Source organism: Leishmania braziliensis (assembly GCF_000002845.2).
Source record: "Leishmania braziliensis MHOM/BR/75/M2904 contig, possible fusion of chromosomes 20 and 34".
Lineage (NCBI taxonomy): Eukaryota > Euglenozoa > Kinetoplastea > Trypanosomatida > Trypanosomatidae > Leishmania > Leishmania braziliensis.
Window position 1 is genome coordinate 352,364 of NC_017947.1, and position 12,059 is coordinate 364,422.

At 57.5% G+C, this 12,059-nt stretch overlaps 5 protein-coding genes across 5 annotated transcripts; all 5 read left to right on the plus strand.

Moving 5' to 3' along the window:
- Nucleotides 1-1,668: 1,668 nt before the first annotated feature.
- Nucleotides 1,669-2,541, plus strand: LBRM_20_0890 (putative ubiquitin-conjugating enzyme e2; the record flags this gene model as incomplete). Its single annotated transcript, XM_001564325.1, has 1 exon — nt 1,669-2,541. One exon carries the CDS (start codon nt 1,669-1,671, stop codon nt 2,539-2,541), a length of 873 nt encoding a protein of 290 aa, XP_001564375.1.
- Nucleotides 2,542-3,801: 1,260 nt separating this feature from the next.
- On the plus strand, nt 3,802-4,674 carry LBRM_20_0900 (putative ubiquitin-conjugating enzyme e2; the record flags this gene model as incomplete). The annotated part of the gene is made up of 1 exon (XM_001564326.1): nt 3,802-4,674. The coding sequence occupies one exon, from the start codon at nt 3,802-3,804 to the stop codon at nt 4,672-4,674; it is 873 nt and encodes a 290-aa protein (XP_001564376.1).
- A 921-nt stretch (nt 4,675-5,595) lies between these two features.
- Nucleotides 5,596-5,961, plus strand: LBRM_20_0910 (conserved hypothetical protein; the record flags this gene model as incomplete). Its single annotated transcript, XM_001564327.1, has 1 exon — nt 5,596-5,961. The coding sequence occupies one exon, from the start codon at nt 5,596-5,598 to the stop codon at nt 5,959-5,961; it is 366 nt and encodes a 121-aa protein (XP_001564377.1).
- A 2,240-nt stretch (nt 5,962-8,201) lies between these two features.
- Nucleotides 8,202-9,881, plus strand: LBRM_20_0920 (conserved hypothetical protein; the record flags this gene model as incomplete). Its single annotated transcript, XM_001564328.2, has 1 exon — nt 8,202-9,881. The coding sequence occupies one exon, from the start codon at nt 8,202-8,204 to the stop codon at nt 9,879-9,881; it is 1,680 nt and encodes a 559-aa protein (XP_001564378.1).
- Nucleotides 9,882-10,938: 1,057 nt separating this feature from the next.
- Nucleotides 10,939-11,262, plus strand: LBRM_20_0930 (conserved hypothetical protein; the record flags this gene model as incomplete). Its single annotated transcript, XM_001564329.1, has 1 exon — nt 10,939-11,262. The coding sequence occupies one exon, from the start codon at nt 10,939-10,941 to the stop codon at nt 11,260-11,262; it is 324 nt and encodes a 107-aa protein (XP_001564379.1).
- Between the last annotated feature and the right edge of the window lie 797 nt (nt 11,263-12,059).

Below are 12,059 nucleotides of genomic sequence, written 5' to 3' on the forward strand. Positions count from 1 at the left end.
AATGATAAAAATATAATTTTATAAAATTTGATTTAAGTTTTTGTTTAATTTAAAATAATTAAAAAAAAAAAGGATAAAAATAAAAAAAAAAAAAAATGTAATTGTGGAAAAAAAGTAAAAAAAGAAAAAAGGGTTTAAAAAAAAAAGTGGTTACTCTGTGATGACGGTCGCCTGTCCCGCTGAGATAGAGAAGGAAAAACGACCACCGCCATCAGCATCTTTCAGTGCCTACAGACCCTGCCTTGAAGGCGTACACACCGGATGAGGAAGGTTGAACACTAATAAGGCATGAAAGAGCTAGGAGAGCGAACACAAAACGAATACAAAAACAGCAACCCCCCCTCCCCCCCCACACACACACACGCACAAAAAAGGCGTACCTCAACGCCGGCTGTTGGTATACTTACATAAAGCCACCGCTTCTTCTGCTGTTTCTCTCTGTCCGTCTCTCTCTTTCTCTCTATACAGAAATGTATGTGTGTGGCGAAACATACGACTGCAGCACTTGGAGCAACATGCCGCTTGCCTGCAGGTGCGCTTTGGCTGCACGGAAGGAGGAAAAGGCCAGTTCTTCCTGTATGGCCAAGCACTGGTAGGGGTATCATATTCTGTGCAGATTCGTTTACTCTCTCCTTTTTCGTGTTTCCCTGGTGATGGGGAGGGCACCTCAATGCGTCATACTGGGAGGTCCCTCGCACACCGATCTTTTGTGCGGAAGCCAGGCAGCCTCCCTTCCTCCCCTCTCTTCCTACCAATGCCGAGCCGCTTCTGGCGGTGACGGAGTCAAGGGCCTTTGGCGTGAGGCATTTAGTGCGATGCGCCGCTAGGGATGCCGGTCGTCGCGTCGTGGCTGACACTGCGTCGGGGCGGCCTGCGGCAGTGAGCACGTTTGTGCCACCCGTATGATTGGACATCGTGTCAGCGTGACTGGTGGGCATGCTACCCGAGGCTGACCGCCCACTGACGTGGGGAGCCTGAGTGTCATTCCGAGGGAGGCGCCGCGGGGCGACCGGCGCAGTGGGAGCGGCGGTTCGACGACCGACTGGGCGGGGTCGAGTGGAATTTGAGGCCGAGGGCGGTGCTGGGATGACTGGGCCGGCGCACTGCTGTGACGCGTGCCCGGCGCTGCTGCACACCCCGCGATGGACGTGTGGCGGACCGGTGGTGGAGTGGTGTTCAAGTCCTGCTCAATGGCAGAGAAAAAAAATATCGCGAAAGAAAATCATTTTTTTTTGTTGGGTATTTGTGTCACTCCGCTTCTATAACCTTCACTAACGCCATCCATTTGGGCTGTTAATGTGTCTGCGTGAGCTGTCGAGTGCGCTGGTTGGTCCCTGTCTTGTGTTGTTTTCTGGGCATATTTCATTCGGACGGAAGTGTGTGCGCTGTATCTCATTCGCCTGTCCACCGCCGTGTGCATCCTGTTTTCCTCGTCCCTTTCCTTGGCACTAAGCGTGGTAAACCAACCGTGCATGGGGGAGATGGCGCACGTGAGTCTGGCGCACGTGAATCTGGCGCACGTTCTGCTCACACATTCCAGCCTCTTTCTCTCCTCTCCCTACTCTTCTCAGGGTGCGGTCGTTGTGTGCCAGCCTATTTTCGACCAACCTCCCAAACCAGACCTTCCCCATAGTTCGCCTTACCACCTGTCCTCCTATTTGTCTATTAATGACGGCTCCCACCGCACAATGCCTGAAAAGGCTACAAATTGAGTTGCGGAAGCTCAACACGGAATGGGAGCTTCCATTTCAGGTGGGTGTTGATCCACAGAACATGCTGCGTTGCTACTTCGTCGTGGATGGACCTCCCGACACACCATACGAGGGTGGCCGCTACGTGGGGCTCATTGAGATCCCGTCTGACTACCCGTTCAAGCCACCGAGTGTGCAAATGTGCACCCCGAGCGGGCGGCTCAAGACGGGCATGCAGATTTGCCTGTCCAACAGCTCCTATCACCCCGAGAACTGGTCCCCGATGTGGGGGCTCCGCACCATCCTCATCGCACTCGTGTCTTTCTTCGCTTCGGAGGAGCCGACGACAGGCTCGATGAGCGCCACCGCTGAGGAGCGACGCAAGTATGCGGCGAGCAGCAGAAAGTACAACGTGAAGCGCCTCCATGCGGTGTACAAGCGCGTGTTGCCCGACGCCTTTGCAGCGGACGCAGCCTTCATCGAGGATGATGACATCTCTCCACAGGGTGAAGGCAGTAGCAGCAACAGCAGCGGTAGTGAGGAGGAGGCTACTGAAACTGAAGAAGCGCCGGCAGGCGCGAAATCTGAAGCCGCTGCACAGGAGCGTACGACTTCTCGCGAGACAGCTCCCGTTCCGACTAAGAAAACCCCTGGTAACGGAAAAGGTGAAGCTGCAGACACTGTGGTGGCAACCGCCTGTGCCGCTGCCCAGAAGCCCCGTCGTCATCATCAGGACAAGAACACTTCTGGCGCCGTAGCCCAACGAGGCGGTCAGCTGCAGTGGCGCCGATACGCTTCCCTCATTGTTTTGTTTGCTATTGGGCTGGGTCTCCTGCGACAACTGCTGTGAGCGGGTGCAGTGAGCATAGCTCCCTAGGCAGTGCACCTCCCTGCTCTAAAAAACTATGAAGACAAATAACCCGGCTTCGCTCTCTGTGTGGTGATGCCGCACCGTGTCTCGGGTGCTGTCGTGATCTTCAAGGGTGAGGAGGGAGGAGGTGAAGGGCAGGAAGGAGAGAGGTGGATTATCCTCTATTGATTCGACTTCACTGCCCCCTTTTCCACTTTTGCGAGGTTTTGTTCGTACAGTCGCACGGACGTGGCGTGACGATGTTACCTGGACAGAACGAAACAATGAGAGAAGGCGAGAGAGAGAGAGCAGCGTTTTCAGTGCTCTGCCGCCTCTCTTGTCCGAGCAGCCCCTTCTGCAGGCGTTAGTTGTGGGTGTGTGCGGGTGTGTGAAGATTATCGCGATAGCACCGCGGTGCTTCTGTTTGCCTTTCTTTTCCACGGGGCCTCTTCTGCTGCTAACGCAGCGCCTTGCTTGTTTGCCTGTGCTCACGCCTCTTTCTATTAGTTGCTACCTCGGTGAAGGCAATAAATCAGGATGACGAAACATTCACCATCTCACCCCTTCTTCTCTCACCAGCCACTCCTGGAGGAATGACAGGCGGATGCTCGCTCCAGCCCGCGCCACGCCATGCGCCGTGGTACTCCTTCTGGCCCTGCTGCACCCCTCCATGTGCCTTTTGCGGATAAAAAACAAGAGAAAGCTGTTCCTCCGCTCTTTTCCCTGTCTGCGCCCTTCTCGTGCAGTGTTCACCTCCGTATCCCCTGCGTGGTTCTCTCTCTTTCTCTTGGTGTCTCTCACGTGATGTTGTTGCTCATACCGATGCAGTTCGCATACACGTCGTCAGTGCTGGCGTGTGGGTCCGTCCGTCTCTCTTTCTTGCTTCGCTCTCTGCACTTTCTCTAACGACCGAGAAACAACAGCAACAGCATAAGATGATGCGTTCTTGTGTTGTTTTCTGGGCATATTTCATTCGGACGGAAGTGTGAGCGCTGTATCTCATTCGCCTGTCCACCGCCATGTGCATCCTGTTTTCCTCCTCCCTTTCCTTGGCACTAAGCATGGTAAACCAACCGTGCATGGGGGAGATGGCGCACGTGAATCTGGCGCACGTTCTGCTCACACATTCCAGCCTCTTTCTCTCCTCTCCCTACTCTTCTCAGGGTGCGGTCGTTGTGTGCCAGCCTATTTTCGACCAACCTCCCAAACCAGACCTTCCCCATAGTTCGCCTTACCACCTGTCCTCCTATTTGTCTATTAATGACGGCTCCCACCGCACAATGCCTGAAAAGGCTACAAATTGAGTTGCGGAAGCTCAACGCGGAAGGGGAGCTGCCGTTTCGGGTGGGTGCCGATCCACAGAACATGCTGCGTTGCTACTTCGTCGTGGATGGACCTGCCGACACACCATACGAGGGTGGCCGCTACGTGGGGCTCATTGAGATCCCGTCTGACTACCCGTTCAAGCCACCGAGTGTGCAAATGTGCACCCCGAGCGGGCGGCTCAAGACGGGCATGCAGATTTGCCTGTCCAACAGCTCCTATCACCCCGAGAACTGGTCCCCGATGTGGGGGCTCCGCACCATCCTCATCGCACTCGTGTCTTTCTTCGCTTCGGAGGAGCCGACGACAGGCTCGATGAGCGCCACCGCTGAGGAGCGACGCAAGTATGCGGCGAGCAGCAGAAAGTACAACGTGAAGCGCCTCCATGCGGTGTACAAGCGCGTGTTGCCCGACGCCTTTGCAGCGGACGCAGCCTTCATCGAGGATGATGACATCTCTCCACAGGGTGAAGGCAGTAGCAGCAACAGCAGCGGTAGTGAGGAGGAGGCTATTGAAACTGAAGAAGCGCCGGCAGGCGCGAAACCTGAAGCCGCTGCACAGGAGCGTACGACGTCTCGCGAGACAGCTCCCGTTCCGACTAAGAAAACCCCTGGTAACGGAAAAGGTGAAGCTGCAGACACTGTGGTGGCAACCGCCTGTGCTGCTGCCCAGAAGCCCCGTCGTCATCATCAGGACAAGAACACTTCTGGCGCCGTAGCCCAACGAGGCGGTCAGCTGCAGTGGCGCCGATACGCTTCCCTCATTGTTTTGTTTGCTATTGGGCTGGGTCTCCTGCGACAACTGCTGTGAACGGGTGCAGTGAGCATAGCTCCCTAGGCAGTGCACCTCCCTGCTCTAAAAGACTACGAAGACAAATAACCCGGCTTCGCTCTCTGTGTGGTGATGCAGCACCGCGTCTCGGGTGCTGTCGTGATCTTCAAGGGTGAGGAGGGAGGAGGTGAAGGGCAGGAAGGAGAGAGGTGGATTATCCTCTATTGATTCGACTTCACTGCCCCCTTTTCCACTTTTGCGAGGTTGTGTTCGTACAGTCGCACGGACGTGGCGCGACGATGTTACCTGGACAGAACGAAACAATGAGAGAGAGCAGCGTTTTCAGTGCTCTGCCGCCTCTCTTGTCCGAGCAGCCCCTTCTGCAGGCGTTAGTTGTGGGTGTGTGCGGGTGTGTGAGGATTATCGCGATACCACTGCGGCGCTTCTGTTTTCCTTTCTTTTCCACGGGGCCTCTTCTGCTGCTATCGCAGCGCTTTGCTTGTTTGCCTGTGCTCACGCCTCTTTCTATTATTTGCTACCTCAGCGAAGGCAATAAATCAGGATGACGAAACATTGACCATCTCACCCCTTCTTCTCTCACCAGCCACTCCTGGAGGAATGACAGGCGGATGCTCGCTCCAGCCCGCGCCACGCCATGCGCCGTGGTACTCCTTCTGGCCCTGCTGCACCCCTCCATGTGCCTTTTGCGGATAAAAAACAAGAGCAAGCTGTTCCTCCGCTCTTTTCCCTGTCTGCGCCCTTCTCGTGCACTGTTCACCTCCGTATCCCCTGCGTGGTTCTTTCTCTTTCTCTTGGTGTCTCTCACGTGATGTTGTTGCTCATACCGATGCAGTTCGCATACACGTCGTCAGTGCTGGCGTGTGGGTCCGTCCGTCTCCCTTTCTTGCTTCGCTCTCTGCACCTTTTCTAACGACCGAGAAACAACAGCAACAGCATAAGATGATGCGTCGCGTCTGCAGCAACACCGTTCGCCGCAACGGTGGCTCCATGGCCAAGCTGGTCGAGTCGAAGGCGGTGGTGCAGCCTTCCCTCGTGGAGTCTCGCCGCCACTTGGAGCCGATGAGCGTGTGGTACCTCGCCTCGTGGACGTGCGTGTGGTGGTACTCGTTCTTCTTCTGGCTGCCTGTGCTGTGGGCCGACATGATCGTTCCGTCCTTTGTGTACAACAAGCTGCCGGTCATCCACTTTATCCAGGAGAAGCGTGCCGAGCAGAAGCTGCGCCGTGTGCTTGACGAGACGTACACGCAGTGGAGCACGGAACTGGAGTGCTCGCACATCGCCGAAGCCATCTGTCGCACCTTCTAAAGCGGTACGTAGAGGTATAAGGCAGGTAGGCAAGGAGGGGGAGGGCAAGAGGCAACCCCGCAGTCGTTGGCTTTGCCCGCTCCTGTTTCCACTATCATCCCGAGCGTTGCTGCAGATATGGTTGAGGAACGGGGCAAAGGGAGCCCCGGGTGACGTGCGTGCGCGAAATAAGAAATGGGTGTCCTGCAGCGGTGGGTACAGCGACCGAGACGATCGTAGGCGCTACCGAGACAAACAGGCGATGCTGCAGAGCAAGAGGCAGAGCGAAAGAGGGAGTGAGGCCTCTTGCGTGTCTGCGTCTCTCTTTCTCAGTTGCCACCACGCACATGTGCCTCTCCCCCATCACCATCGTCTGGGCTCCATCCGCCTCCCTTTTTGTTGTCGGCGCTGTGTTCGCTCGTTGCGCGGCTGTTCTTCCCCCCCCCCCTCTCTCGAAGTCTTCGTCACCTTTGTTGTTGTTTTCTTGAAGCGTTTTTCTGTGCCCTCTTCCCCCCCCTTTTAGTCTTGTTGTACGAGTGAGAGGCTCCACATCCACAGGCAGTGCAAAGAGTCGACATCCGCGTAATGAATCACCAGGCAGGGAGACGTGAGACTGACACGATCCACACACGCCACGACACAGAGTAGCTGCTCTTGGCGCGCGTGGCGGTAATACAGCCCCACTCCTGCATGCACTTGTGTACAGGGGAGGCTATGGCTTAGGAGGCAGATGCTAAGAGCAACTTCTTCACTTGGTCCTTCTACGCACATGTGACCTTCCTCTTCTTCATGGCGCTAACGTGGTTTCCGTTTGCCCGCTAAGGGGGTTAGTTGGTTGGCCGGCGTGCAAACCCTCCGGTGTGGCGAGTGTTCACACCGGCGACACAGACATCCACGGAGGGAGGGTCTACACTTTCGGGGGTGGGTGGGTGGGATTGTATGAGGGAGATTGTGCCCTTCTACCCCTTTCTCTCGTCACCTCGCCTTCTACTGCCATTCTCCTTCTTCCCTCCCTCTTTTTTTCCCGCATGGTCTGCGCGGATGGAGTCTGCAGACCACATCTTTTTGGTCTCGGTGCCCTTCCCACGCCAGTGACACAGGCGTGAGCCTTCTTGGCGCACTGCCGCGTTTTTCCTCCCACCTCCCTCCGACGTCGTCTCCGTCGCGTGTGCGTGCGCGCGTACGCCTACCCACACAGGACAGGAAGTGAATCGCAGGTGTTTTCTCGTTCGTGCCATTACCTGGCAGCTGCACACCCGTCTGTTGCGGAGGAGAGGGGAAGGAGGAATGCGTGGGGACCGTATACTCGATTGAAGCACAAGCCTTTCGGACGGGAAAGTCTTTTTCTCTGTGTTGTGCTGTGTCTTCTCCTCCAACCCCCTTCAGCGCAACGACGCACCTCCTTTCCCTGCGCTTTGTTTTCTCCCTTCTCTTCTGATGATTCCCTTCGCATCTCTTAGCTTCATTCACATTCCTTGTAGGAGCCTCCCCCTTCTCGCACATAAACTTCAAATACTCGCGCACACACCCACTCACACACACACGCATAGACACACACATACACAAACTGAGGGAAAGAGCCGGTGGGCCTTGCTTCTGTCGCTCCACCACAGTAAAGCATGAACGACTACGCAGCATGGCGGTCTCGTGTGGTGCACGGTATGCGCCGTTCCCCACCACCACTGCATGGTGTGCACCCCACCTCGTCAGCGGGGACGGCTGCTCCTCCTCAGCCCCCACATTCCCCAAAGCCGCTGCTGCCGTCTGCCGCCTACCCCTCCTCCTTTTCCATCCCAGCGTCTTCTGCGGCTGCTGCACCACCCGTGTCAGCATCAATGCCCATTGGGGAGAGTGATAGCATGGCCTTTTTCAACTCACCTGACAGTGGTGCCAGCGACTCGGCCGACGCAGTGACGCGTCTTCAAGAGGTGCTGCGAGGCATCTGTGCAACGGAACACGGACAGGAGAAAACATGGCTGAACGTGCAGCCCTGCGTCCTGCACGCGGTGAAGCTGCTCGCCGCCACAGCGCAAGCGCACGCTGCCCGAGTGCGGCAGCTGGAGGATTCGCTGCAGCAGCTTCAGCAGTACACGACTGTGCTCGTGCGAGATCGCGATGTCAAGGAGGAGCGCTATCGCTTGGATACCACCGCTCACCGCGAGGAAGCAGACAGGTTGTGGGAGTCTCTGTTCCGTCTTGAGGCTCAACAGCAGATCCCGTCACGGCAGCTCGATGAACGAACGTCGGAGGCGGTCAAGGCAATGTGCAAGGCAGCTGTGGAAGCACGAGTACTCCCGCTTCAGCAGGAGCTGCAGCGTCTCCGGCACCGACTGAAGGCTGTTGCCCTGTCATGCCCACACTCCCACCACCACCACCAGCATCACGCGTGCTCGAGCAGCGTCACCTCCAACACTTCCACGTTGAGATTGAAGGACAGGGCTTATGCTGGCGGCGATGGCGCGGCTGCCTCAGAGTGTCGCCACCGCTCGGCCACCTCGTCCTCCAGCTCCTCCTCTTCGTCGCCGCTCACATCTTCGACAGCATCTTCGCTTGGTCGGCACGAGCGGTCCTGTCGAAGGGGTAGAGTTGCCACAACAGGTGCACCCGCGCCCACCTCGCACGCATTGCCATCGGCGACTGCTGCCGGTTCTGCCGGTACGCCGAAGATGATGCGCGAGGTGCAGCGACTGCGGCGACAGTGGCAACACTTTCTGCGGTCCGTACCAGCCGCATTGGCCGAGGGCAAGAACCCGTTCGATGGTGGTGCTGAAGGCGACCACCGCCGTGCCGCCAGCCGTGGGCAGTCGCGCCTTATATCAAAAGGCAGCTGCCGTGACTCGGCGGGCAGGCTCTTTAGCAACGTGAAGAGGACCAGCAGGGTGGACATGGCGAGCACTCGTGGGAATTCGCCGCGGCCGTTTCATCTCGCGGTGCGGCATCCATCCCCCTCCGCCCCGAGGGGCACTATGCTTCCCGCGTGTTCGTCTGGCCCAACGCGTGCGCCGAGTGGCGCGAGCGCTGCCGCGTTCTCTTCCGCGCTGCCAGCCTCCGGCCGCCGAGTTCGGTGGTATTGGCTGGGGGATGCACAGAGTCACTTCTCCACTGCCGTCCGCCGCGCAGAGAAGGGCTTTACCGCCATGAAATTGTCTAACGCAGGACCGCAGCCGATGTTGAACGGGGTGAGTCCGGCGCTTCCGTGGACGGAGTGTCACGCCTTTGACGGCCGTACCGACTGCTGGTACAGTCTAGGGACGTGGGCGGCCCACCAGCGCAACTTACGTGAGATGGAGCAGGCAGGAGAGGAAGGCACGAGCGGTCACAACGGTGTAGTTCGGCTAGGCTGGATGACATGGACGTTGTCCCTCGCTAGCTGGCCCGACACGTCAACGATGCTCGTGGAGAGGGCCGGCATCTACGCGGTGCGTGTGTGTCTCGTGCGTCACTGCGCATCAGCGAGCCTGTGCAGCGGAGCGGGGCGCGCAGGGGCTGACAGCGGCGACGGCGGCTGCGGTGGCGCGCTGACACTATGGATGAACGGTGTCTCCGTGGCTGGCATGCGTGAGGTAGTCACGCACACGCTTCTCTACGCTCACCCTGCCTCCTCTACTGCAGAAACTGCTTCACCATGGTGGACCACGCGTGGCAAATCGCACAGCATCGGCACTTCTGCAGGAAACTATTGCTCTCCCTCTGGCCGCGGTGCGCACCTGCACACATCCGCGTCTCCAGGCGGGTCACCTACGCGGCGTCGCGCCCACGGTGACATTGCCGGCGTGACTCAGCGTCAGCGGACCTGCTGCGAACCAGCGCAGCTGCACACGAACACCCTCAGCGCATGTCTCTTCCTGCCAGCGGGCGCGGCACTGCAGGTGCGCTGCCGTGGACTGCACGACACCAAGACGGTACACGAAGCTTTCTGTGAGCTCGAGTACGTGGTGTGAGGTGGTTGTAGCCCCACAGATGTGCACAGAGAGAAACGCACAGTCCGCCACTTTATTTCTGCGTCTTTTCCTCCCCTCCTCCTCCGCTACATCCTTGGTGCCCAGAGGCCCATGTCTGCGTCTGTCCACGTGATGCGCTTGTGTATGCGTTTGTACCCGTGCGCTGCCCAGGCAAGAGCAGCAGTGGAAGACGGCGAGAGGGGGGATGGTGGAGGAACTTGACGCACTTGGGATGCGTAGCTGGACGCACCACGGGAGTTGTCATAGGCGCAAACAAGCAGAGAATTACCGTGCAGACACGCATGAGGCAACTACAGCTGGAGGGCTTGTCTCGCAAGGGAGCTCACATCTGTCCGTCTGGTGGCAAGCACCGAGGACACATAGCGCCCGATGACAAGAGCACTGCCGAAGGGTTGCATTGTGCGTCGTGGGTGCCTCTTGTCCGCCGTTTCTTTCCAGTCTTTTGATGCGATGAGGACCCGTGCTGCCTCCGCTTCTCGGTGATCTGCATGACCCTCGGCGAAATCATACACCAGCGCAAAGCAGGGGATCTTCATCGCTCTCACTTCACCTGCACGGTTTCCCCCTCAAATCCTCTCTCGTTGCACTTGCCCTCTGTACTGGTGTGCCTCTTCGTACCCATTACTCGTCCGTCTTTCCCCTCTCTCGTCTCGTTCTCTCTCTCTCTGTGCCTGACCCATTGTGCATCAGTCTTGCCGGCTTGACCGCGGCGTATATTGATAGGTGCTGTCGCCGCGCACGTGTTCGTGTGCGGAAGTAGTCGCGTGTCTCTCACTTGTTCTTTGCGTGTGTGAAGAGAACTCGCTGCCGTTTGCCCAATACGCGCCACTGCGATCTCTCTCCTCTCCACGACGGCCAAGCGAGCGAGAGGGAGTGCGGGCAACCGACTCTCTGTCACGTTGCACTTCATTCGCTAAGCGACGCTGAGAAGGTCAAGCACGCGAGTGCGCAGACACGCACACATATAAGCAGTGCTATCAAGGGAGATGCAGAGTCTCAGTACATCAAACAAACATACACGAACCCCCCTTCCGGAATGGGTCAATCCAACGGCGCCGCGCTCGCCAAGGACACCGCCGCGGCTGAGCAGTTCCTCAAGTACCACGAGGCACGCCACCGTGTCGTGCACCGCGCCTTTGTAAAGTGCGTCGTGCCATCCTCGAAGGGCAAAGATGACGGGTACGACCTCACACCAGAGGAGCGCCTGTGTGTGGAAGAGTTCGCCATTCTCTATGCCGGATTCGCCAAGAGAGAGTTCCTACACTTCACTAGCCTCTATGAGCAGTACCAGCGCGACCAGTTCGAGAAGATGCGGTTGGAAATGATGCAACAGCAGGCCCGCAAAGACATCCAGCATTAATGTGTGCGGCGCTGAATGACACAGCTGCGAGGCAAGGGGCGGTGAGGGTAGAAGGGTCCACTCCTTTCTCCTCTTGTCTCTCGCTTTCTTAGGCTGGCCAGTGCGTGTCTCGTGCGCATGGCTGCGCCATCTACTCTGTAATGTCGTCTCCCGACAGTGCGTTGATGGATATGGGAAGGCCACCTCCCCTCACTAATGATCCACACAGCCGGACACGGGCGCGGTGTGTAGTGAACAGCCGCATGTTGTCTCCTCCCTCTCTCGCTGCATCCGCAGGCGCGCGTTGCTTTCTAGTTAGTCTGTGGCGTTTTAATGTTGTGTTTGGCGTGTTCGTGTCTCACATCACCTTATCGAGCTCCTCTCGCCGGAGTTCACTTACTGTGCGGCTTGTTCACGTAGCGCATCTGACGTATGAGCAAGGTAAAGACCCCACATGAGAGCAAAAGGGAAAAAGGAAACGCATAAGTGTGGAGGGGAGAGTCGCCGTTGCTGCGCCACGTGAGGTATGCGGACGCGGTGTGCGGGTGGACCACATGCGGCTTTCAGCCCACGTGCCCACCCACCACAGGAGGAGGCACGTCGTGGCACACATTTGCCACGGTGTTTTTTTTCTTCTTCCGTTTTGCTTTGGATGGTCGGCGTGTGCGCTCTCGTGTTGTGGCACGCACTCGTTTACGTGGCGTACATCTCTCCACTGACTGAGGGTACACTTCTACGCCTTTTCTGCGTTTGAAAAGGAGAAAAGGGGCGTCTGCACGTTGCACGACTGCTGAGTAATCCCTCCTGCCAAGGAAGCG